The 27,074-nt window shown below is 41.0% G+C and overlaps 1 protein-coding gene and 1 long non-coding RNA gene across 4 annotated transcripts in view; one reads left to right on the plus strand and one right to left on the minus strand.

Annotated features, from left to right (window-relative positions):
• The window catches only part of LOC124035702, a 50,165-nt gene extending 24,238 nt beyond the window's left edge, over nt 1-25,927 (minus strand). For all 3 annotated transcript variants that reach the window (XM_046349302.1, XM_046349312.1, XM_046349297.1), the window contains exons 1-3: nt 25,629-25,927; nt 8,261-8,437; nt 5,631-5,756 (exon numbers count right to left, since the gene is read on the minus strand). In XM_046349302.1, coding sequence (XP_046205258.1) covers nt 5,631-5,756; nt 8,261-8,437; nt 25,629-25,791 — 466 coding nt within the window. In that variant the 5' untranslated portion in view covers nt 25,792-25,927. The remainder of the gene's footprint in view (nt 1-5,630; nt 5,757-8,260; nt 8,438-25,628) is intronic.
• Nucleotides 21,312-21,817, plus strand: LOC124035718. Its single transcript, XR_006838795.1, has 2 exons — nt 21,312-21,459; nt 21,562-21,817. It is a non-coding gene; the product is annotated as an uncharacterized LOC124035718 (long non-coding RNA).
• Nucleotides 25,928-27,074: the final 1,147 nt, after the last annotated feature.

Raw genomic sequence — 27,074 nt, forward strand, 5'->3', positions numbered from 1 at the left:
ATAGGAGGGCCAAGCACAGGAAGCAGCTCTTTCAGTAGTTTAGTTGGAATAGGTATTTTCTGTAATTGGCTCGCCATTAACTTGTAAATAATAATAAATAATAATTTTGTTGTGAGTTTATTTTCTGTAATAATGAAGACAAATGAGCTAAAGTGAAGACGTTGTCAGCTATATGGCATGGTCATTATTGGAGCTGGCTAGCCAGCTAACTTAAAATTAGCTACCTAGCTAACAAGCTAAAAACAAACCAAAACAGTGTTTAGAAAAGTTGCTTTTAGTTGCCTGGTTTGCTAGATTGACATACACTAAATACATATTTTAAATGGGTGTATTTATTGGTGTTAAAATACACTACAGTAGTTATGCTATTTTGTACCATCAGGCTGCCGATGTCATGCAGCCTGTAGTTTTTGTGTTTATACTTTTTCAAATTGACAAACGACAAGTTTGATGTCGGACAACAATAGCATGTTCATGATTTCACTGCAACAACTGTCAATAGACATAGTATAAACCAGCCTTTAGTCTTGAAATCTTTGGTTGTTCAGTACTTGGCCTCATATGTGAATCCTTAAAGAGATGGGTGGGACTAAAGGCTTAAGAGGGTGTGAACAATGCTGAATGGGTGTAGACACAGGAGAGCTCTCCAGTAGGTTTACCAAAACATTCAAGTAAGGTTACAAATGTATCAACTTTCAAAGAATAATTACTTTTCCATTGTTCCTGTAGTGTATGATATAACATTGTCTAGTTCTGAGTCTCTACTTTTATCCAATGTAAGAAACACAGTTTCAAATTTGCGACATAAGACCGAATCGAGCAGGTCGGTCACATTTTGTTGTTACTGCCTGAACTTAAAATGGATTATATTGAGATTTTGTGACATAAATCTACACACAAAACCCCATAATGTCAAAGTGGAATTATGTTTTTAGAATGTTTGCCAATTAATTAAAAATGAATAGCTAAAATGTCTTGAGTCAGTAAGTATTCAACCCTTTTGTTACGGCAAGCTTAAATAAGTTCAGGAGTAAAGTAACAAGTCACATAATACGTTGTATGGACTCACTCTGTGTGCAATAATAGTGTTTTAACATAATTTGTAAAGGACTACCCTATCTCTGTACCCAAAACATCCAATTATTTGTAACTTCCCTCAGTCAAGCAGTGTATTTCACGACAAAGAGCAGGGCGGTATTACAAGGCCTCACAAATAAAGGCACCTATTGGTAGATGGGTAAAAATAAAATAAAGGAGACACTGAATATCCCTTTGAGCATGGTGAAGGTATTAATTACATTTTGGATGGTGTATCAATATACACAGTTACTGCAAAGATACAGGCGCCCTTCCTAACTAAGTTGCCAGGGGGAAAGGAAACCGCTCAGGGATTTCACCATGAGGCCAATGGTGATATTAAAACAGTTAGAGTTTAATGGCTGTGATCGGAGAAAACTGAGGATGGATCCAAAACATAAGATCCAAGAGGAAAACCTGGTTCAGTCTGCTTTCCACCTTTTCACCTTACCACCTTGGTTCAGTAATTACTCCGCAATCCTAACATAAATGACAGAGTGGAAAGAAGGAAGCCTGTGCACAATAAAATTATTCCAAAACATGCATCCTGTTTGCAATAAGGCACTAAAGTAATACTGAATACAAGGTTCTGCCTTATTATTATTCGACCATGCTGGTCATTTATGAACATTTGAACATCTTGGTCATGTTCTGTTATAATCTCTACCCGGCACAGCCAGAAGAGGACTGGCCAGCCCACATAGCCTGGTTCCTCTCTAGGTTTCTTCCTAGGTTTTGGCCTTTCTAGGGAGTTTTTCCTAGCCACCGTGCTTTTACACCTGCATTGTTTGCTGTTTGGGGTTTTAGGCTGGGTTTCTGTACAGCACTTTGAGATATCAGCTGATGTACGAAGGGATATATAAATACATTTGATTTGATTTGATTTTGTGTTATGTTTTGGGCAAATCCAACACATGACTGAGTACGTGTTTTCACGCATGGTGGTGGCTGCATCATATTATGGGTGTGCTTGTCATTGGCAAGGCCTATGTAGTTTAGTTTTGGGTAAAAATAAACAGAATAGAGCTAAGCACAGATAAGATCCAAGAGGAAAACCTGGTTCAGTCTGCTTTCCACCTTTTCACCTTACCACCTTGGTTCAGTCTGCAAATCCCTTAGAGATTTACCCAGAAAGACTTACAGCTGTAATCGATGCCAAAGGTGATTCTAACATGTATTGACGCAGGGGGTTGAATACTTACAGTATCTAATCAATATATTTTAGTGTAAAAAAAATATACAGTTGTTGTTACAGTTGAGTCATTAAAACTTGTTTTTCAAGCACTCCACAAATTACTTGTCCTAACTGACTTGCCAAGACTATAACATCTATTTTGTGCATGACACAAGCAATTTTTCCAACAATTGTTTACAGAGATGATTTAACTTATAATTCACTGTATCACAATTCCAGTGGGTCAGAAGTTTACATACACTAAGTTGACTGTGCCTTTAAACAGCTTGGAAAATTCCAGAAAATTATGTCATGGCTTTAGAAGATTCTGATAGGCTAATTGACATAATTTGAGTCAATTGGAGGTGTACCTGTGGATGTATTTCAAGGCCTACCTTAAAACTCAGTGGCTTTTTGCTTGACATCATGGGAAAATCAAAATAAATCAGCCAAGACCTCAGAAAAAAAATTGCAGAAGTCCACAAGTCTGGCACATCCTTGGGAGCAATTTACAAATGCCTGAAGGTACCACGTTTATCTGTACAAACAATAGTATGCAAGTATAAACACCATAGGACCACACAGCCGTCATACCGCTCAGGAAGGAGACACGTTCTGTCTCTTAGAGATTAACGTACTTTGGTGTGAAAAGTGCAAATAAATCCCAGAACATCAGCAAAGGACCTTGTGAATATGCTGGAGGAAACCTATATCGACATAACCTGAAAGGCCGCTCATGCAAGGAAGAAGCCACTGCTCCAAAACAGCCATTAAAAAGCCAGACTACAGTTTGCAACTGCACATGGGGATGAAGATCATACTTTTGGAGAAATGTCCTCTGGTCTGATGAAACAAAAATAGAACTGTTTGGCCATAATGACCATCGTTATGTTTGGAGGAAAAAGGGGGTTGCTTGCAAGCCGAAGAACACCATCCCAACCGTGAAGCACAGAGGTGGCAGCATCATGTTGTGGGGGTGCTTTGCTGCAGGAGGGACTGGTGCACTTCACAAAATAGATGGCATCATGAGGTAGGAAAATCCTGTGGATATATTAAAGAAACATTTCAAGACATCAGTCAGGAAGTTAAAGCTTGGTCGCAAATGGGTCTTCCAAATGGACAAGCATACTTCCAAAGTTGTGGAAAAATGGCTTAAGGACAACAATGTGTATACAGTATATATAATTTATTCCACTCGATCGTTTATATTAAATAAATAAAATTAAATCAATTTTAGTCCGACAAGTCAATGGGTGTGAACACCTTCTGAAGGCACTGATCTACAGTACACACAAAACCCCATAATGTCAAAATTGGAATTATGTTTTTAGAAATGTTTACAAATTACACTATGTTATTGCATTCTAGTTGAGGTATTGCATGTTGGTTACTAGTTACATAGTAAGAAAATGTTATACACTCATAGAAAAAAGGGTTCCAAAAGGGTTCTTCGGCTGTCCCCATAGGAGAACCATTTTTGGTTCCAGGTAGAACACTTTTGGGTTCAATGTAGAACCCTCTGTATAAAGGGTTCTCCTATGGGCTCCGCCAAAGAACCGTTTAGTTTCTAGATAGCACATAAAAAATACATGAAAAAAAGAATACATTTCCAGTGGGAGACAAATTAAAACTGCAGGCTGGAAAAAATATACAAAATACGCAGAAACCACAGGCCTGCGGCCCAGAGCCGCAAATACATGCCAGGTTTCTGCTGTTGATGAAAAGTCTTTCTACCTGTGCCTCACAGCACATTTTGTTATTTGCATATTGTTAAAGCTATACTCCAGACATGACATATCAAATGGTATTGTGAGATTCCAGGATGTTGATTAACAGTGTCTTGACTTGTTGTTTCAGCTCATTGAATGATAAAACCCTGAGGCATTTAGCTTTCATCCACCAAACATACGGTTGTGCCAGACGTCTCTCCTATAGTACACTGAACAAAAATAAACACAACGTGGAAGGTCACAGAAATGTTCCATTCGCATAAAAAGCTTATTTTTCTAATATTTTGTGCACACATTTGCTTACATCCATGTTAGTGAGCATTTCTCCTTTGCCAAGATAATCCATCCATCTGACAGTTGTGGCATATCAAGAAGATGATTAAACAGCATGATCATTACACAGGTGAACCTTGTGTAATGATCAACACAATGCTACAGATGTCACATGTTTTGAGGGAGTGTGAAATTCAAATCAAATCAAATTTATTTATATAGCCCTTCGTACATCAGCTGATATCTCAAAGTGCTGTACAGAAACCCAGCCTAAAACCCCAAACAGCAAGCAATGCAGTTGTAGAAGCACGTTGGCATGCTGACTGCAGGAATGTCCACCAAAGCTGTTGCCAGAGAATATAATGTACATTTCTCTACCATAAGCAGCCTCCAATGTTGTTTTAGAGAAATTGGCAGTACGTCCAACCGGCCTCACAACCACAGACCAAGTGTATGGTGTCATGTAGGCGAGTGCCTTGCTGATTTCAACATTGTGACTAGAGTGCCCCATGGTGGTTATGGTATGGGCAGGAATAAACTACGGACAACGAACAAAATGGCATTTTATCGTTTGCAATTTGAATGCACAGAGATAACGTAACAAGATCCCAAGGCCCATTGTTATGCCATTCATCCGCCTCACGTTTCAGCATGATAATGCATGGCCCCGCGTTGCAAGGATTTGTATACAATTCCTGCAATTCCAATTGTTCCATGGCCTGCATACTCAGTAGAACTGTCACCTTTTGAGCATGTTTGGAATGCTCTGGATTGACGTGTGTGTCAGTGTGTTCCAGTTCCCGGCAATAACCAGTTACTTCACACAGCCATTGAAGAAGAGTTGGACTACATCCCACAGGCCACAATCAACAGCCTGATCCACTACGAGAAGGAGATGTGTCACGCTGCATGAGGCAAATGGAGTCACACCAGATGCTGACTGTTTTTCTGATCCACACTTCTACCTCTTTTTTAATTGTCTGTGAACAACAAATTCAAATTCGTATCTGTATTCCTATTCATATGAAATCCATAGATTTAGGGCCTAATGAATGTATTTCAATTGACATATTTTTTATATGAACTATAATTCAGTAGAATCTTAGAAATTGTTGCATGTTGCATTTCTATTTTTGTTCAGTTTAACTGGGTTGAAGGTAGAAGGTATGTGCCTATAGGCATGGAAGGGAAGCTAGTAGAAGTTGCCTATAACCCTGATACAGGGTCAAATATAATTTAATCCCCCTAATGGTTTTTGTTTGAACTGTGGGAATAAGGTAAACTGATCCTAGATCTGTGGTTAAGGGTGAGTTTTACCCGTAACAATGCTGGGAGGTAATGTGGGTAGAGGTATATGGGAGAAGGAGTGAACTCACTCAAGCAGTCACCGCCTGACCAGCCGGGTCGACACTCAGCACAGTACTTCCCCTTGACGAAGAAATCATCTCTGGGCCCCCACGTCCCATTGTTACACCGCTTACAGTTCTCAAATATGCTGCAACCTAAGACAGAGAGAGGAGAGAAAAGAAAAGAAAGAGGGTGAATGTGAGGAGAAAGAGACAAAGAGTGAGAGGTTATATAGTGCTGATTGAACACTAAAACATCTAAAACCTCTTCACCATAAGGATGATGCATTCAGTCACAGACTTGGTTTGACCGTTCCCAATGACTGTTCGGGTTACAATCAGCCACATACCTCTACTCTACTCCACTCAGTGACTGTTTGCTTTTTAGCTCAGTCCTGCTAAACTCATCAGGCTCATCATCTACTGTACCAGAGTAACTAAACAACAAAAACACATGTGTTCTTCCTGAAATAGAAATGTCCAGAAAACCCCCAGAAGGACTGAGTTTTAGATGTATTTTCACTTTGGGGGTTCTGTGGTGCTCTGCAGTGCAGATATCCTGAGGACAGACAGGCTGGGAGTCAGGGATATGGGTGTCAGGGATATGGGTGTCAGGGATGCAGCAGCAGGACATGTAAACATCAACAGGTATCCGTGTAAACATCACATTACTTTACCATGTCTCCTCCTCCATACAGTATCCTCAGAGTGGAAAGGGATGCGCGTGCATGTGTATGTGTCAATAATGTGTGGGTGTCTGGCTAATAGTTCAGGCCGAGGAGTACATGTGATTTGAAGATGAAGCAGATTAAAAATATACGTTGATAAAGAGAAAGTATTAGCATATTCCCATAGGTCAATAATTCATGCAACAACTTGTGGTGAAATATTATATATCTACTCATTGTACTTTTTCAGCAATAGGTTTTCACTTAGGTTATTTCTGCTGTATTAACCTTGTTATTGCCAACAGACCTCCCACACAGAGTAAATACACAACAGGAGAGCAAACATAGAGGTGTGAAGGAAAATGTTATGTTTGTGCTTTTCTAATAACCAATTAGACTGGGTTGCATGCAACTGACTGATTGATCGTGCCTGGGAGGAATCCTCTCAATTAGTACAATCAATTTGTCAGTACGCCCAGAACATTGTTTTGAGAACCAAAAGGGGTGTCTCAGTTTCAAGGTCTCAGCTTGGAGAGAAGAAGCCTTTTGAGCAGTGCATAATTTGTAAATCAGAAGGTGCTGGAACAAAAGTGAGTGCTAAAGGGGGGTGACCTGAGAACTTCTGAGGTATCAGAAAGCATAAGAAAAGAAATCACCTTTATTATATAGCATTGCATGCATATCATTGCATTTGCGGTAGTGGCATAGAGCAGTACAGTAGAGGCACTTAGAAGTTGCACACATGGGGAAAAATGTTAGTAGCCTATGGTCCAGGAAATTGTTGGACTTTTAAAATTTTTACTTTAGACTTTGGCAGAATCTTTTTTAATACTTCACAAATGATGGAAATGGCACTGAAAATCTCAGAATCTGAGATCAATAAAAACGACCTTGTCTTGAATCCATCAATAGCCTAAGTGTGTGGAGACATTATATTGTAGGCTACAATATGAGGATGAAATTATAGTCCTAAAAATGCTTTCCAGTTTCACTGGCAATTGTTGATGCGCTTGTGCCAAAAGCCTACCCCCTCTCTTTTGTAAAACAATATTTGGAAGTTGATCAAATATTTCGGTATCCTTCCAGTAGTCTTCTCTTTTCAGCAGAAGTCATTGCTTTCGAACCTGTGATTTCCCTCGACTGTATTTGAAATATTGCGAAAGGCCTGTTTTGTCTGCGTGCTGTATTTTCACTGACAGATTTGCAGTATGTTTCCGACAAAGGCTATTTTTTTAAAAGAAGATGTTGATCCTCTGTGGCTAAATTACAGTGATTCCCATGGTGTAGTAGGCTATTCTGAATGATTTCATTCTGAACAGACAGCAATTCTGAACAGACAGCAATACTTCTATAACTTTGGAAAATGTATTTGAATTTAACAGGGGGTGCTGCAGTTCCTCCAGAACCTTTCGCGCAGCTTTGATTCTATAAGGAAATAAATGATGAAGTGCAACACGCTGGAGAGATGAGAGTTGCAGGGAATGTTTCACAAACTATAAACCCGGGCCGGCTCAACCCAAATCAACTAATAGAATATTAGGCCCAGGCTGAAAATCTTTTTCACATGTTTTCTTTTGTGGAGGCAGGAGAATTAACGAAGAGGCACCACAACTTGAACTTTGGTCTTGTACATTGCAAAAAGTGATAGTAATTTTTCATGCCACAAGTGGTACCGGATCCGGCCAATTAGGTTCCGGAATAAAACAGTCCAAAATGAACAGGTGCCGGATCTTGTTCCGGCAGTATCCGACTCAAATTAAGCACTGCTCATGAGGTATTGGTCGGTCACATGCATGAACCAAATGTTAATGATTAATTCATGATGAATAATGAATAATGTATCTGACCATGTTGTTGTCAATACAATTGAGTACACAGCATGCAGGAATGCATTCAACCAGTCCTCCATGGGTTTACCAGATATAAAAAAAAACTAAATGGATAGACATCCCAGGTTTTGAGACAGCATGGTGGTGTGTTGGACAGGTTTACCTGGGTGAATGATGCAGGGGTCACACTCGTTGAGGGCGTTGCGGCAGCAAGGCACAGCGTAGCCAACGGGGGTGCCTTGGAGGGGACACTTACAGCGGATCACGTCGTACTCACAGCAGCCCCGACACATGACGTTCCACTCTGGGCCCGGACACTGGTTATATAGGTACCTGTAGTCTGGGAACCAACCAGTACATCAGGGTCAAACACATAAGTCAGACACTTTCAAATACTTTAAAGTATTAGCTTGGAGTTTTTGGAACTATTCCATTATCCTGGCAGCCTATAGCTGGTATTTATTAAAGTGCCTGTTTTGTCATTTTCTTTTAATTCAGACATCATTAATTTGGTAATAACAGCTAGCTTTCAGTCCCCCACCCCACCCCCCACCCCACTCAGGCCACTCCCAGACAGCCCTAGAAAATTCTTGCTTGAGAAATTGCACTTTGCTAAGAAGATATTTTAGTTTTTTTCCAAACCTTTTAATTGAAAACAATCACAGTAAGAAATGTAATTGTTACCCAGAAATAATGAGGAACATTCATTTAGTAAGACAATTCTCTCTCTCTCTCTCTCTCTCTCTCTCTTGCTCTCTCTCTCGCTCTTCAGGTTTTATTGGCATTGGAAACATATGTTATCATTGCGAAATCAAGTGAAATAAACAATCACAAATTAACAGTTAACATTAAACACACAAAAGTCTCAAAAGAGAAAAACATTTAAAATGTTAAATTATTAACTACGTTTAAAAAAAAAAAAACAACTGCATCAGTACGGACCTGTACAGGCTGTCGTTCGATCGATACACCCTAAATAAATGATCAAATAGCCTATAAATGAAGATAAAATAGCTCACAGACTTATTCAACTAATCGCACCTTACACAACTTGCTGGCTCCACTAGGGCCCGCTCAGTAAGCCCGCGTGTGTGCAAGAGCGTGTGCTGTGTGTGGAAAAAGTAGAAGTACACATGAGAGGACAATAGGGGGGACCCACGCCTCAACCTCTCCCAAGAGAGGCTGTTGGTCCAGGACATGAGGAGGGTTGAGGTCACCTGGCCGGGGTTTCGAGGAGCAGCAGCCTGGATTAAAGACTTCAACATACATGTTTCCAGTTTTCATATGAGGTTTAAATTCAGCCAATGAGGCCTGAACTGTTCAATTTATTAAGAAGCTCTCTGGCTCCTCTTTTTGATCCGAAGTCCTGTTGCTGTGCAGGTCTGTCATGGTAACAACCTCAGCAGTATGTTATTGTAAGTGACTGTTCCACTGGATGTCATAAGGTGAATGCACCAATTTGTAAGTCGCTCTGGATAAGAGCGTCTGCTAAATGACTTAAATGTAAATGTAAATGTTATTATGTTTTAGCCCACACATACACACACAGCAAAATACACACACAGAGTATGTGACTTAGTGTTGAGGCTTTGATTAATCTGTGAGAGTCTGTTTGAGGACAGTCAGCTGGACAGGATGTACAGATGTCCTGGAATGCCGTTAGATATCACTCCCAACAGTTCCCACATCTCTCTGGCCCTGTAACATTAATGAACTCATAAATTATATTCTACTCCTCGGAAGATCTGCACTTCTCCTTAAGAATCTAATCTCTGCCATCCAAGAACAGTTTAGGAATGGCATACTATTCTATATTAATCACTCTGAGAATGGATTACACAAGAGGCCAGGTCAAATGTATTATCAGTGCTAAGTGAAGACAGTTAAAGGCGCTGCTTTCATACTTTGTTTGGAAAAATCAATGAGTGATTTTGCAATTCTCTTTGTTTTGGATCCGTTGTTCTTTGGGTGACGTATTATTGCCGTGGTAACCCTGAAAAGAAGGGTTACGGAAAATGTAAAACAACAAAACAATATACTCTACTCAGTGAGAACAGGGAGGGGTGTCTAAACAGGGCGTAGTCTACACAGGGCATGCATTATTAACATAATGTCTATGACCTCAGGATTCCAGTATAATTCCAGTATGATGCTATTACTCATGTAAACACCAGCCCCTTGCTCAACAAGCCTGTCCCCCCCTTCAATAACCCCCAGATGGTTTTATGTGTTCAAAACACATGTGGCCTAGTACTCTTGTTCTCATCCATACTCGTCTCTTCTGTATTGTATGATGTCTTCAGATTTGACCGGCTGTCTGCTTCTCCCTGACTAAAAATGAATAACTCGTAGTGTCTACTTATATTGACATTTTTGTGGATTTCCTAGTCTGAAAACCACAAGCATCCTCCTCGGCATGGCCTCGTTTGGAGGGATGGGGACGGGGACGGGGATGGGGGTATGGGGGGACAGAGACAGAGACAGGGAGCGCAACTGAGAGAGATAGCATAAGAGAAGTACAGATGAGAGGGGGGGTGACCCACGCCTCGACCGCTCCCCAGGGTGGATGATGGACCGGGATGTGGGGAGGGAGAGGTCGCTTGGGCCAGGTTTTCGAGGAGCAGAAGCATGGAGTTCGCAAGAGACTCTACATCAACTCTGGTCGCATGACCCTCACCACAGTCACACCGTGTCTCTCTCTCCCTCTTTCTCTCTTGCTCTCTCTTCTTAAATTATCTTTCCTCCCTGTCTCTCCCTGCATTTAAGACTTCAGCATAAATGGTTAAAGAGCATGTAGGGATATTTGAGAAAGCTCCACATTCAGCCTGCCTCACCAGCATTGTTACTGGAGTCAATTACTCATACATTTAACCAGACCGCATCAGAAGCATGCTCACTATAAATGACCACATTCCATAGAATGAACATAATAACTGTGTTAAATGTATTTGTCTCTGTCCTGTTTGTGTATTTTGTTTAAGCCAACAGATCTCAGCCTTACAGCATTCCGTTTTGACAATTTGACCAACTTCCATTTATCCTCCAGCAGTGGCTGAATACCTTTTCACTATCTAGTCGTTTTTTCTATTCAGACATCTAGGTTAGATGGCAAGGTAGCAACAATGAACGCTATGCTTTTATAAGAACTACAGTAGAAGGTCTACTTTGTCCTTGTCTCATATTCTGCAGAGCTCGGTACTAAGTGCACTACCAGCAGCAGTCTGGAGGGGATCCATGGTGGAGGCGACAGTGACTGGAGCCTGTGATTTCTATGGCATCTTTTAAGTGTCTGTGTAGACTAATCTAGCCCCCGTGGTTATGGACCTTGACCCCACGCAGACTCATGTCTGCTACACTCACTGATCTACTGCAATGTACAGCAGTACAGACACTAGGGCGTCTATAAACTGTCAAATAGTCATCCTCGTTGATATGATTAAAGAATATAGTGGATTACACAAGATTATAAAACGGGTTGTTTGGATCCTGGACGCAAAGTACCATGAAGTGTTAAGGCTGGTTAACAGTCCATCTAGTTAGCTACTTGGCTAGCCATTTCAAATAATGAGCATAGCTGTCAATGTCTTAACTTTAGCTACTTTTATTCATTATTAGAGGAAAATAAACCCACAACATCATAATTCTTTACAAGGTTACAAGGTTCCTGAAAATAACTCACACTCTGATTAAATAAAAGTGGATAATTATATCTGAGAATATTAGGACACCTGCACAGGAGGATTTGGTCTGGTTGCAGTGGCTGTTCGATAACACAACAATATAATTTTTTCATGTCTGTGTGACAAGGAAGATCATCGCAGTGACGGTCTACAGACATTCCGGAGTATAAATTGAATGCGTTTTGACCAGTGACACTTGTCATATTCTAATTGTCTACAGACATGTCATTAGACCAATTATAAACTGGCCTTTAATCTCATAATTCCACTGTCCCGCAGTCCAGGCAGGAAATTCATCAACTTCATCTTCCTTGGGGAAAAAAGCATGTACACATTATTTTTCCATGCTACTGCTTGGTTTGCAACAGTTGTGGGTTGTATAAACCTACCTGTCTGCCTTTATGACCTGTGCAGCAAAGTATCATTTTACAAATGTCAGTAGGATAGCTATCCCAACAATGAACATGAAACAAATAATTCACCGTGGAAACTGTAAACTCTCGGAATTTTCTTAATTCATTTACCAGCGTAGTGCGGCCTATGTACGCCTATTGGATATGTATTCAATTATTTATTGAAGTTCTTGTCTCTCATCATCATTGAATCTCTGCTAGCAAGCTACATGTATATTATTATTATTATTATATTACATGCCAAAGATTTGTTCAGCGTAGCAACGTCAAATGAATAGAGCATATAAATATATATATATATATACCGTCCCACAGTTGACAGTGCTCCATCAACTACTACCCCTTCCGACATGTTCGTTAGATGGTGAGAAGCCGAACTTGTGAATTGTTGGTCTCTATCCAGCCACATCACCTGTGATACAAGTTAGTATTCGACGTCCATCCATGTCTGAGGACGTTGGGAAATGGAAACCGGCCTCTAGGGGCAACAGTGAGCGCTGTTACCTTCAAGTAGGTTTTGGTTTTGGTAGGGCGTTGTAGATGGGCATAAGCATCTGCCTCTGATTCCAAATGTTGCAAATTGGAATCGAGTGATAGAAAGTTGTTTTTGAGATTTTTATATTAAGCCTATTCCAAAACTTAACCCTTACCTTAACCATTTGGAGTTCACGCTTAACCTTAAGATGTCATAGTTAATGCCTAAATTTAAACTTAAACACTTCGACGTTTGCAGCCATTTTGAAATTTGCTGTTTGAGAAACATGACGTGTAATTCTGACGTGAGACTGTGAGGGCTAGTTGCTCTATCTCCTTTATATTGTGTTTATACTGTGTAAAGAGACAGACTGTGTTTACTGAGACAGAGTTTTGTTGATAAATGTGTTGTGTTTTCTCAGAGTGTGACTAAAAGAGTTCACTCTGTCAGTGCTGGACCATGCAGGAATGCACAACACATATCTCTGAGGGGAGCCCAACCCCTTCCTCTACTAATGACTGTTTGCTAGGCCTTAGTGGCAGCACATCTGCTGGTTGGTGCATTGGCATGTGCCTGAAGAGCAGGTATAATGCAAAGCAGAGAGATATGGCTTACTGCCCTATAAACATAAACACACATCTGTGAGGCATGAAGCTCAACACCTGCAAAGACCATACATTTGATAGTAGCCTAACAATTTTGTGGGTTTTACAAGGGGAGACATTAGGGCTGGTGTGATTTCACTGTGTGTGTGTGTGTGTGTGTGTGTGTGTGTGTGTGTGTGTGTGTGTGTGTGTGTGTGTGTGTGTGTGTGTGTGTGTGTGTGTGTGTGTGTGTGTGTGTGTGTGTGTGTGTGTGTGTGTGTGTGTGTGTGTGTGTGTGTGTGTGTGTGTGTGTGTGTGTGTGTGTGTGTGTGTGTGCGCGTGTGCGTGTTCTTGTGTGTGCACCAAATATGAAAAGTAAAGCTTCCAAGTGAAATGAACACAATGCGCCACTCGGGAGCCCAGGAGTGCTGCATTTCGGCTTCAGCTGAGCTCCTTTAGCATAGATTTTCATTGCAATTACTAATACAAATGCCATGTGTTTGATAAAAATAGCCCATGCCTTTATTCCAATGCATAAGATTAATCCATTGATTTGTTTGCTTTTGTCAGTGTAACGGAGTGTGCAACTGGCTGCAGGGAAGTCAGGCGCAGGAGAGCAGAAATGCGTAGCAAACGGAGCCCTTTATTGAGGCGAGCAAAACACGGCACTCAGAAAACTAAACACACACGGGTTACAATAACCCAGCTCAAACCAGCCTGGAGTACACATACATTTACACATAACAATTCCACACACAGACATGGGGGGATACAGAGGGTTATATGCAAGACGAGTAATGCGGGAATGCAAACCAGGTGTGCGGGAAAACAAGACAAAACAAATAGAAAATGAAAGGTGGATCAGTGAAGGCTAGAAGACTGGTGATGTCGACCACCGTACACCGCCCGAACAATGAGAAGAACCGACCTCGGCGGAAGTCGTGACAGTCAGTCAACTGTTTAGAGTTCATTGTTTTGTTTTTCATTTTGGAGCACGGATACTGGTGTTCTCTGTGCCATCTGTGGTCCGAAGTACACTCAACAAAAATATAATAGCAAGATGTAAAGAGTTGGTCCCATATTTCATTATCTGAAATAAAAGATCACAGAAATAATCCTGTACGCACAAAAAAAGTATTTCTCTCTAATTTGTCAACATCCCTGTTAGTGAGCATTTCTCTTTTGCCAAGATAATCCATCCACCTCACAGGTGTGGCATATCAAGAAGCTGATTAAACAGCATGATCATTACACAGGTGCACTTTGTGCTGGGGATAATGAAAGGCCACTATAAAATGTGCAGTTTGGCACACAACACAATGCCAGCAGCATACCACCCTGCATACCACTGCTTCTTGCTTCTAAGCAGGGTTGGTACTGGTCAGTTCCTGGATGGGAGACCAGATGCTGCTGGAAGGGGTGTTGGAGGGCCAATAGGAGGCACTCTTTCCTCTGGTCTAAAAATATATTTCAATTAGGGACACTGCCCTGTGTAGGGGGATGTTAAATGGATGTCCTGACTCTCTGAGGTCATTAAAGATCCCATGGCACTTAACGTAAGAGTAGGGGTGTTAACCCTGGCGTCCTGGCTAAATTCTCAATCTGGCCCTCAAACCATCACGGTCACCTAATAATCCCCAGTTTACAATTGGCTCATTCAATGTGTTCTCAGTCAACTTACCTGGTAAAATAATGAATAAATAAATGCACAGATGTCTCAAGTTTTGAGGGATCGTACAAATGGTATTCTGACTGCAGAGAATATAATGTTAATTTCTCTACCATAAGCCACCTCCAACTTAATTTTATAGATTCTGCAGCAAGTCCAACTGGCCTCACAACCTCAGACTATGTGTAGCCATGCCAGCTCAGGACATCCACATCCGGACTTGATCACCTGTGGGATCATCTGAGACCAGCACACCCGGACAGCCGATGAATCTGTGGGTTTGCAGAAGCAAAGTATTTCTGCACAAACTGAGAAACCATCTCAGGGAAGCTCATCTGCGTGCTTGTCATTCTCACCAGGGTCTTGACCTGACTACAGTTCAGCGTCGTAACTGACTTCAGTGGGCAAATACTCACCTTCGATGGCCACTGGCACACTGGAGAAATGTGCTCTTCACAGATTAATCATGGTGTCAACTGTACCTGGCAGATGGCAGACAGTGTCTATGGAGTCGTGTGGGTGAGTGGTTTGCTGATGTCAATGTTGTGAACAGAGTGCACCATGGTGGCAGTGGGGTTACGGTATGGGCAGGCATAAGCTATGGACAACAAACACAATTGCATTTTATCAATGCCAATTTTAATGCACAGAGATACTGTGATGAGATCCTGAGGCCCATTGTTGTGCCATTCATCTGCTGCCATCAACTCATGTTTCAGCATGATAATGCACAAACCCATGTCGCAAGAATCTGTACACAATTGATGGAAGCTGAACATGTTACAGTTCTTCCATGGCCTGTATACTCGTCATACATGTCACCATTTGAGCATTGTTGGGAAGACATTGGTCAACTGCAAAACATACAGAATGCTGCAGCATGGGTACTGACCAAGACCAGATGGAGAGCACACATTACACTAGTTTTAAGGTCTCTGCACTCTGGCTGTCTGTAAGTTTTATAATTCATTTTAATATGTTCTATTGTTTTTTCCATACACGATTGGGCACCCCAATATGTCAGACATGTTTTTAAGTTATATAGGAAGTAGGTCCCTCAGGTCCTCTGGCACTGGCCTATTAACTTTCCCAAAGAACCAAGGGGCATGGAGAGGCAGCCTTTAGTAATTATGCCCCAAGCCTCTGCAATAGCTTGCCAGAGAACATGAGGGGGGCTGAAAATGTGGACACATTTAACCAGTTGAAGCTAGGGGGGGCGCTATTTCATTATTGGATAAAAAAAACGTGCCCGTTTTTAAGCACAATATTTTGTCACAAAAAGATGCTCGACTATGCATATAATTGCCAGCTTTGGAAATAAAACACTCTGACGTTTTCAAAACTGCAAAGATATTGTCTGTGGGTGCCCCAGAACTGATCTTACAGGCGAAACCAAGATGCAACTTCAAACAGGAAATGAGCAGGATTTTTGAGGCTCTGTTTTCCATTGTCTCCTTATATGGCTGTGAAAGCGCCACGAATTAGCCTGCCCTTTCCATCATTTGTCCAAGTTGTCTGCAGCATTGTGACGTATTTGTAGGCATATCATTGTAAGATTGGCCATAAGAGACTACATTTACCAGGGGTCCGCCCAGTGTCCTTTGTTGAATTTGTTGCGTAATCTCCAAGCTGCTCGCATTCATCCATGTGATTGAGACAGAGAGGAGACTTCCAGGAATGATATATCATGAAGAGATATGTGAAAAACACCGTGAGGATTGATTCTAAACAACGTTACCATGTTTCAGTCGATATTATGGAGTTAATGTGGAAGAAAGTTTGGCGTTTGGATGAATGAATTTTCGTTTTTTTTTGGTATCCAAACATGATGCAGAAAAAGGACCGGTTTCTCCTGCACAACTAATCTTTCAGGAAAACTGAACATTTGCTATCTAACTGAGAGTCTCCTCATTGAAAACATCCGAAGTTCTTCAAAGGTAAATTATTTATTGAATGTTTTTGCTGGTTTTTGTGAAAATGTTGCCTGCTAATGCTAACGCTAAATGCTAACGCTAAATGCTAAATGCTAGTTTGCTATGGATGAGAAGCATATTTTGAAAATCTGAGATGACAGTGTTGTTAACAAAAGTCTAAGCTTGAGAGCAAATAGATTAATTTAATTTCATTTGCGATTTTCATTAATAGTTAATGTTGTGTTATGCTAATGAGCTTGAGGATAGATTTACACAATCCTGGATACAGTTTTTTTTTCGTAGCTAAACGTAACGCAGAAAACAGAGCGATTTGTCCTAAACATATAATCTTTCAGGAAAAACTGAACATTTGCTATCTGAGAGTCTCCTCATTGAAAACATCTGAAGTTCTTCAAAGGTAAATTATTTTATTTGAATGCTTTTCTGGTTTTTGTGGAAAATGTTGCATGCTGAATGCTAACGCTAAATGCTACGTTAGCCATCAATACTGTTACACAAATGCTTGTTTTGCAATGGTTGAGAAGCATATTTTGAAAATCTGAGATGACAGTGTTGTTAACAAAAGGCTAAACTTGAGAGCAAATAGATTAATTTAATTTCATTTGCGATTTTCATTAATAGTTAACGTTGCGTTATGGTAATGAGCTTGAGGCTGTAGTCACGATACCGGATCCGGGATGGCTCGACGCAAGAAGTTAAAAGAGATCATAAAACACATCTTTTTTTGCTTTGCTTTCCTTAGGATGCTTTTTATTTGTTAAGTTCTTTTGTCATTCTTTAGTTCTTTTTATGTTATGTTTGTTGTGTAGTAAATATTTCAGCTATTATTTTCATAGTTTTTAATGATTTTTTTCCTGTAAAAAGCACATTGAACTCATTCGAAGTCTGAAATATGCTGTATAAATAAAGCTTGATTTGATTTGATTTTGCGTTTCACTGGATTGACTTGTATAACAGCTTGTTCCAGTTTCTGCCAATATCCTGCAACTTCGCACAGCCATTGAAGAGGCGTGGTACAAAATTCCACCGGCCACAATCAAGAGCCTGATCGACGCTATGCGAAGGAGATGCTGACTGGTTTTCTGATCCACACCCCTACCTTTTGTGACCAACAGATGTATAGTGGGGAGAACAAGTATTTGATACACTGCCGATTTTTCAGGTCTTCCTACTTACAAAGCATGTAGAGGTCTGTAATATTTATCATAGGTACACTTCAACTGTGAGAGACGGAATCTAAAACAAAAATCCAGAAAGTCACATTGTATGATTTTTAAGTAATAAATTTGCATTTTATTGCATGACATAAGTATTTGATACATCAGAAACGCAGGTACAGAAACCTTTGTTTGCAATTACAGAGATCACACGTTTCCTATAGTTCTTGACCAGTACGCTACCTGTTCTACCTGTTCTGCGTGTGTTCATGTGTGTAAAATTGCCTCGGCTGAGAGGGTAGGCTACCTGTAGTGGTGTAGGCCTAGTGGAGGGTAAATTCAAGTAAACGCCATTTACCCAAGTTTTTCTGAAGAATGCGTTGAAAGTACAGGGAGAACCTTTTTTTTACCACTGTGAAAACGTTCCAACATGTTTTTTTATTGGCCTATATTTCCATCTATTTGTCAAACAAATCACTTTAAAAATGTGGCGACTTGTGCATGTTGGTCCACTCCAAAAGAATTCCAGCATTCAAACTGCATGTCTCAATAGAGGCCCCTGAATGTCATGGTGAAATTCACTCTCTGGAGTAAGTGTTGTGTAGCCTAAATGTGCAATTTCTTTCAGCGACATAAAAGCTGAGAGTACTTCATTTTCAACCACAGAAAATACATACATTGATCATTCTATTGATTTATGGCAATATTCTGGTGAGCAAGGCTTTATTTACGTATTATTCTAGACTAGCTTCAAGTAATGATGACAGAAGAGAAACTATAGGCCTACTGTAGGCCTACTGTATGTATCTAATTATAGGCAAGTTGACTAACAAATTACCTACCAACTTATAAGCACAAAAACTTCTAAATGAGGTTCAAACTTGGGGCAGCATGTAGCCTAGTGGTGTTGGGCCAGTAACTGAAAGATTGCTAGATCGATTTCCCAAGCAGACAAGGTAAAAATATGTTGTTCTGCCACTGAACAAGGCAATTAACCAACTGTTCCTAGGCTGTCATTATAAATAATAATTTGTTGTTAACTTAACTTACTTGCCTAGTTAAATAATAGATTTAAACTATATTTTGAACACACCTCTGTGCACGGGTATCCTATATGAGCCATTTGAAGGAATTCTTTGACAATCAGATCAAAACCTCATGACTGGTTGTGTTTATGACACATTAAAACCTGTTTGAGATAGGGGGCAGTATTTTCACGTTTGGATGAAAAGCGTGCCCAGAGTAAACTGCCTGCTACTCAGGCCCAGAAGCTAATATATGCATTTGGATAGAAAACACGCTGGAGTTTCTAAAACTGTTTTAATCATGTCTGTGAGTATAACAGAACTCACAGACATGAGAAAAAACCTGAGAAATATCCAACCAGGAAGTGGGAAATCTAAGGTTTGTAGTTTTTCAAGTCTTTGCCTATCCAATATACAGTGTAAATGGTGTCATATTGCACTTCCTAAGCCTTCCACTAGATGTCAACAGTCTTTATAACCTTGTTTCAGGCTGTTACTATGAAGGGGGAGCGAATAAGAGCTGTTTGAACCAGGTGTCTGGCAGAATGCCATGAGCTAAGTCACGCGTGCGGTCGTGAGAGCGAGCTGCGTTCCTTTTCATTTCTAAAGAAAAAATAATTGTCCGGTTGAAACATTATTGAAGATTTATGATAAAAACATCCTAAAGATTGATTCTATACATCGTTTTACATGTTTCTACGAACTGTAATATAACATTTTTGACTTTTTGTCTGGACTTTCGTCTGGACTTGCCCGCGCCTCGTAAATTTTGATTGGTGAACTAAACGCGCTAACAAAAAGGAGGTATTTGGACATAAATATTAACTTTATCGAACAAAACAAACATTTCTTGTGGAACTGGGATTCCTGGGAGTGCATTCTGATGAAGATCATCAAAGGTAAGTGAATATTTAGAATGCTATTTCTGACTTTTACTGACTCCACAACATGGCAGGTATCTGTATGGCTTGTTTTTGTGGCTTAGCTCTGTACTCAGATTATTGAATAGTGTGCTTTTTCTGTGAGGCTTTTGAGAAATCTGACACAGCGGTTGCATTAAGGAGAAGTATATCTATAATTCTATGCATAACACATGTATCTTTTATTAAAGTTTATGATGAGTATTTTTATAAATTGATGTGGCTCTGCAAATTCTCCGGGATGTTTTCAAGGCACAACCTTACTGAACATAAAGCGACACTGTAAACGTAGATTTCTGGATATAAATATGAACTTTATCAAACAAAACATACATGTATTGTGTAACTCAAAGTCCTATGTGTGCCATCTGATGAAGATCATCAAAGGTTAGTGATTAATTTGATCTCTATTTCTGCTTTTTGTGACTCCTCTCTTTGGCTGTATGTTTTTTTGTGACAAGGCAATGACCTAACATAATCGTATGGCGTGCTTTCGCTGTAAAGCCTTTTTGAAATCGGACACGATGGCTAGATTAACAAGAAGTTCAGCTTTAATTTGGTGTATTGCACTTGTGAATGTATGAAAGTTAAATATTTCAACAAAATATGTTTGAATTCCGTGCTCTGCCATTTCAGCGGATGTTGTCGAGGGATTCCGCTAGCCATAAGAAGTTTTAAAACATAGTCTAATACAAATCTTTACTTTCAGGTCCACAGATTTCAAAATTAATTAATAGGGTTCTATATAGCCTAATTCTATGATTAGGCCTATAAAAATGTTTCGTACACTTAGGAGGTCCTCGTACCGGGAAGAAATTAGATCTACTTTCACCCCTGCAAAAATATGTGCGAATTTCCTATGGCATGCATTTTTTGTTACTAATTATCTTTAAGTTAGGTGTTTTCTGCAATTGCCAAGCCTGACAACATAATTGTGAGAGTGTGAGGGAAATAGCACAGACTTACCAAATCATTTCCTATACTCCTTTCTCTCCTGCCTCTTTTCTTTAGGCATTACATATTGAACCTGAGACTGTCTGTCTGGGCTTTGAATGTGTCAATTTTACCTTGTTTGCCCTCTTTTGAACTGAAGGCACAGGTTTCATGTTTGTGTTTGCATAATCTTGTATAGTCTCTTTGCCTCCCTTTCTATGTGCACAGGCAATCACAGTGTGAGGCCATTATCTGTATGCAAATATTATGCAGATCTGCCCACAACCACACCGGTGCATTGTAACAACCTGATATGGATTGTGCATGACTCAATCTCTCCTGCCCAGGGCACTGATAGTCATACACAACCCCTTACCACACAACAAGCTTGATTAAGAAATAAAAGCTTGCATGTTTTGTGATATTGTCTTTCTCTCTTTCCTCACATAGCCTGCAGACTATTTTGATTGGGTTGCTTGTGAACAGCCCTGCTAGCGCTACGCAATTGTGCTAACTGCTCACAGCTTAGAACAGAAAAAAGAAAAACACACCAACAAATAGAAAACTCCCCGGTAAGTTATTTTTCCAGGCTTTTGGCTAGGCATGCAGATCTCTGTGCTGTTTGTGTGGCTACTCTTGCCTTATGTAATTGGTATCTGTTTTTTCCATCCCAGATGTTGTGGGAGATATGCTCCGACAAGAACGTCAAGGAGCCGGGGAAACCAAAAAAGCAATAATCTGAGCCTCTTCAAATAAACCCTGTCATCTGGTGGATGGTGGGGAGAGGAGACCCCATTTCCCCCTTTAAAACACCATCCCCCACCCCATCCCATTGCTGGGTTTAGACACAGGTTGTAAGGTTGTTAACATGTGCCATCCGGCTTTGATGTGGATCCAGATGCTGACATCATTGTTTTGGGGAGCAGAACATACACTCAGACAGTCCTCCTACAAAGGTGCTGATATGTCTGTATCTGAGCCATGTCCTAGTGCCCTCCTAGTGCCCTGCTACTGCCCCCTCTATGCCACAGGTCTCACGCAGTAACAAGACCTTCAGAAAGGTCATACACTATCAGACAAATACAAGCAGCATATAAAGGACAAACCTTACGGACTGATACACCACTTCCAATATGTAGCTGCTCTGACTGATACACCACTTCCAATATGTAGCTGCTCTGACTGATACACCACTTCCAATATGTAGCTGCTCTGACTGATACACCACTTCCAATATGTAGCTGCTCTGACTGATACACCACTTCCAATATGTAGCTGCTCTGACTGATACACCACTTCCAATATGTAGCTGCTCTGACTGATACACCACTTCCAATATGTAGCTGCTCTGACTGATACACAAAATATGCCTATTGTGCAGAATTTTATTGGCCAAAATCCTAATATTGACCATAAACCAGCTTGCACTCCAGCCCTGGCAGCATGCCAACTCATATCAACTCATGGCAGTCCCCTTATAAATGTCTATTTTGGGGTCAAACTCAAGGTTGCTCTACAGTCTCTTTATTTGTTGTGTATAAAAAGTCCACACAATTCTTTTCATTCCTCTCATCTCTGATTTCACATCCAAATGCTTTGAGGCACAGCTGTGAGTACTGTACTCTCCCCCCCACATCCCCCCCAAAAAACTATTCCCTGTCCTCTGCTCTAAAAATGGCACAATACCGTAGACTGCCTCTTTAAATAAAGCCTGCTACCCCAACTGAGGACCATTAAGATCACAATAAAGTCAGAAACCACAGAGAGCTAGTGCGCGGGCATGCATGGGTTAATGCATGTGTTCATGCGTATGGGCGAGCGAGAGAACTGATGCGCTGAGCATTGCTGAGCAGTGATTTAACGTCGTATCAGAGATTAATGCCGTCTGCATTCAGGGCTCTGTCATAGCTGTTAAAAATCTACATTTTTCTCTGTTGCCGCTTGTTGATGGCTACATGTGTTTATGTCACAGGAAGTGTTGTGATTCAGGAGCTGTGTGTCTTGTGGCCTCGCCACTGTTGTGTCACGAAACATTGACTATCAATAAGATGACACATTGCTCTGTGGTTTCTGACTTTATTGTGACACATTGCATCTGCTACCAAAGAAATTGTCCCCGTACTCAGAGCAGAATAGCTGTAGTGTGTTCGTGTGTGCACTTTTGTGTGCATGCTGACTCTCTGTGCTCCCTGGCTGCAGATGTCTAATATTTTGAGGTCTGAGCGATTTAGCGGCCGTGGAACAGGAAACTCCTCTGGGGTTTGTGGTGTACCAGTGGAGGCTGCTGAGGGGAGGACAGCTCATTATAATGGCTGGAACGGAGGAAATAGAATGGTATCAAACCATGAATTTGATGCCATTCAACTCATTCCGCTCCAGTCATTACCACAAGTCCATCCTCCCCAATTAAGGTGCCACCAACCTCCTGTGTGGTGTACAGTATGTGGGATGGAGTGTGTTGGGGATACTGTAGCTCTGTTCACACATATGGATCCTGATCCCAAATATAGGTCTCCATGGACAACCTCTGCAATGCTTTTAAGTAAACATCTGTCTGATAAGAAACCACAAGCCCATTTCAATACATACAACCGTTTCTCTATTATCCACTTTTGTTCAATTGTGTATCGTGTGTAAAAATGTATACTGGAATCTAGGTCAAACAGGAGCCTGAAATTTGCACATTTGTTTCATACATTTGGTCTGTTAACTTGAGAGTTGAACTGAACTCTTTCAGACGATATGATATTCTATTTTCCAAACGCTCAATTTCGCCAACATTTTCTCATCAATGGCAGACTCTCCATACCCTGCCCCCGTCACTCTCTCTTTGTCACAGATCCCTTCAGAACTTTCATTACGCACACTTGTCCCCTATTCCCACTGATTAGTACTTGTATAAGTGTGCCCTTTGGTTTCCATTGTGTGGTCGATTATTGTTACAATGTCCATGGTGCGTGTGAGTACCTGTGCTGTGTTTTTAGCCTTTCGTGCCGTTGTGAATTGCACAGATGATTACGGATCTCGTCCTGTGTGTTAATCATTGTGCGTGTGTGTTATTTATTCGAGGTGCTCCTCGCTCTTTTGTTTGGGGTTTCTACCCTGGGTTTTGTCACGTGTTTGTTTGGTCTTCGCCCCCGTGCCTTTACACGGCATGCCATAATTTGGGTTTAATAAAGAAAACTATTATGCATTCCTGCACCTGTCTCCCAACCTATTTATGCCAACGTGACACTCTTCTCCTCTCACCTCTCCCACCTCCACTCTGCCCTTTCCCCTTTTTCTCTCCCCTATTCCCTCTTAATTCTCCCCTCTTCTTTCTCCTTTTATCCCTCTCCCCTCTCCCTCTCTTCTATCTGCCAGTGACCTTGGTCTCTATTTACAACTGCTAACTACCCATTAGCCTAAACCAGCCTCCTGGGGATCTTAGCCAAATAAGCTGTGAGGAGACATCATTGACTGACTGGAGAATAGGAAATGTGTAAGAAGCACAGAGGTCCTTTGGAAGCACAGTGGAGGGAGAACCCCACATTCAAAAGGAAAGAATGTCCAGGCAGCCTGCAGCCTGTTGCTGACTGAACTCAGCTTGAGCCTCAAGAGTTAAGGATTCTCACAAGATGTATCTGTCTGTCTTTGTCTTTGTTTTTAAATCTCTCCTGCCCCTCCCCCCGTCTCTCTTTGTCTCTCTCTCTCTTACGTTTCCTCTCTTGCACTGCCCTCACGCCAAATACTTGGCTCCAGTGTGTAATCACTTCTGCTCTTTAAGAAAAACCATCAAACCCACAACCTTCCCTCTAGGCACAGTTCCATAGTGATTGCTGTTTTGCTCAACCGATTTCATCCTTCATCAACTGATTGTATAATGAATTTGAAGCAACTGGTACATTAATAGCCTGAGTCAGTCTCACTGCTGTAATTGCTGTTTATTATCAGGTAAGTAGTAAACTCTGACACATCTCTCATCGCCGAAGGGAGGTATCTTCATTACAGGTGTTTAAAACGGTTGTAGTCTACCTCGTAAAACGTTTTACAATAGGCTTTATTGTACTGCCATAACACCTGGAGGTGTTAGTTATAGTTAGTAAGTCTCTGTGTAGTTCACTGGAAAGTTATGAGAGACACAGTATGGTAGACACATCAGCAGAGACTGTATTATTCACTCCAATATGATACACACCCTGCAGCGGTTCAAATGGTCACGAGGGCCAATAGACGGATGCTTCTGAGCAGACCTCATCCACAACACTCTGTCAATAGACACAGACTGCCAAATGTTTAACAAGATGATAAGCAGGCTCCGAACGGCTCCATCTATTTACAAGGAATGTGTGGCTTTGTTTGGGATCCAGCACATATCTCAGATAAGAGATGGTCAGTTGAAATTAAATAATTTAAAGTGCTCAGCAGATATGAAATCATGTTGCACAGTAAGTAAAGGGTGAGGAAAGAAAGAGCGTGATGACTCTTAAGTAGACAATAACAAGTTAAAACACCAAGAGGTTGACTCATGCAGGATCCCAAAGCAGGATCCCACAGCAGGTTCTTTAAGTCAAACCAACAACAAACTCTGTTTCCTCCCTCTACAAAAGCTTCTACTTAACATCTCACTGTATGGCTCTTCTTTCACAAGGCACTCTGAAAGCCTTTCTGCCCTTTAAGAGAAAAAGAGAAGGAGAGATAAAGACACGAGGAAGGGTGGAGAGACAGAGAGAGACATATCTGATTTTGCAGGGGCTCTTACCGTAGGGCCATGCTAGCCCCTGGTACAGGGAGATGAGGATGAAGAGAGTGATGAAGAGGGAAGATCCACGGGTCCCGGGGGAGTGGTGGGTGCCTGTGTGAGGGAGCGTAGGGGTCCCCCCGTGGCTTTCCCCCAGCTGCAGTCCCCGTACTGCAGAAAGCATGCTGCAGTCTGGAGCTCTGTTTACTTTCTGAGCTCAGCTGGTTTGACATCACACTCTTTCTCTCTCCCGCTGTTGCTTTCTCTTTCTCCCTCCCTCTCTCTTTCCTTCCCTCACTCTCTGACTTTGTCTCTTCCCCCTCTCTCGTTTCCACCCTCTCTCTCTCTCTCTCTCTCTCTCTCTCTCTCTCTCTCTCTCTCTCTCTCTCTCTCTCCCTCCCCCCTTTGCATCAGGATACAGCGCAGCCTGGTAAGGAGCTCCAGTCAGGAAGGGCTTCCAACAGCCCCGCTCCTCTCTTCAGACGATGTCACTGCTCTTGAATTTAACCATAGGCTGTTTTAACCCATTATCTACTCGCTCAGCTGTATACAAAAAAACACACACACACACTCTTTTCAGAAAGAGAACTAACTCTAAGAGGTGTATTAATAAGGTGTATAAGGTGTCTGGTCCAGGAAAATAAAATACCATTTTATTTGTCACATGCTTCATAAAACAACATGTGTAGACTAACAGTGAAATGCTTACTTACTGGTCCTATTCCAAAAATAAATACACAGTGAATAACAATAATCAGTCAAAAATAACATGGCTATATACAGGGAGTACCAGCACTGAGTCGATGTGAACGGGTACGAAGAAATTGAGGTAGCTATGTACACTACAGTTCAAAGGTTTGGGGTCACTTAGAAATGTCCTTGTTTTACATTAAAAAAACATACATGAAGTTAGTTTCAAAATGAATAGGAAATATAGTCAAGATGTTGACAAGGTTATAATGATGATTTTTAAATGAAATATTAATTGTGTCCTTCAATTAATTGTGTCAAAGAATCCTCCATTTGCAGCAATTACAGCCTTGAAAACCTTTGGCTTTCTAGTTGTCAATTTGTTGAGGTAATATGAAGAGATTTCACCCCATGCTTCTTGAAGCACCTCCCACAATTTAGATTGGCTTGATAGGCACTTCTTACTTACCATAGGGTCAAGCTGCTCCCACAACTGCTCAATAGGATTGAGGTAAAATAAAATAGCAGTGAAAGTTAACATTATGTTTTCGAATGACATCCCCAAGAGGTAAAATATATGGTGAAAACAATAGTGGTCGCAAAATGGAACCTTGAGGAACACCGAAATGTACAGTTCATTTGTCAGAGGACAAACCATCCACAGAGACAAACTGATATCTGTCTGACAGATAAGATCTAAACTAGACCAGAACTTGTCCATGTAGACCAATTTGGGTTTCCAATCTCTCCAAAAAGAGATGATTATTTTCATCAGTG

Source organism: Oncorhynchus gorbuscha, linkage group LG01 (assembly GCF_021184085.1).
Source record: "Oncorhynchus gorbuscha isolate QuinsamMale2020 ecotype Even-year linkage group LG01, OgorEven_v1.0, whole genome shotgun sequence".
Taxonomy (NCBI): domain Eukaryota; kingdom Metazoa; phylum Chordata; class Actinopteri; order Salmoniformes; family Salmonidae; genus Oncorhynchus; species Oncorhynchus gorbuscha.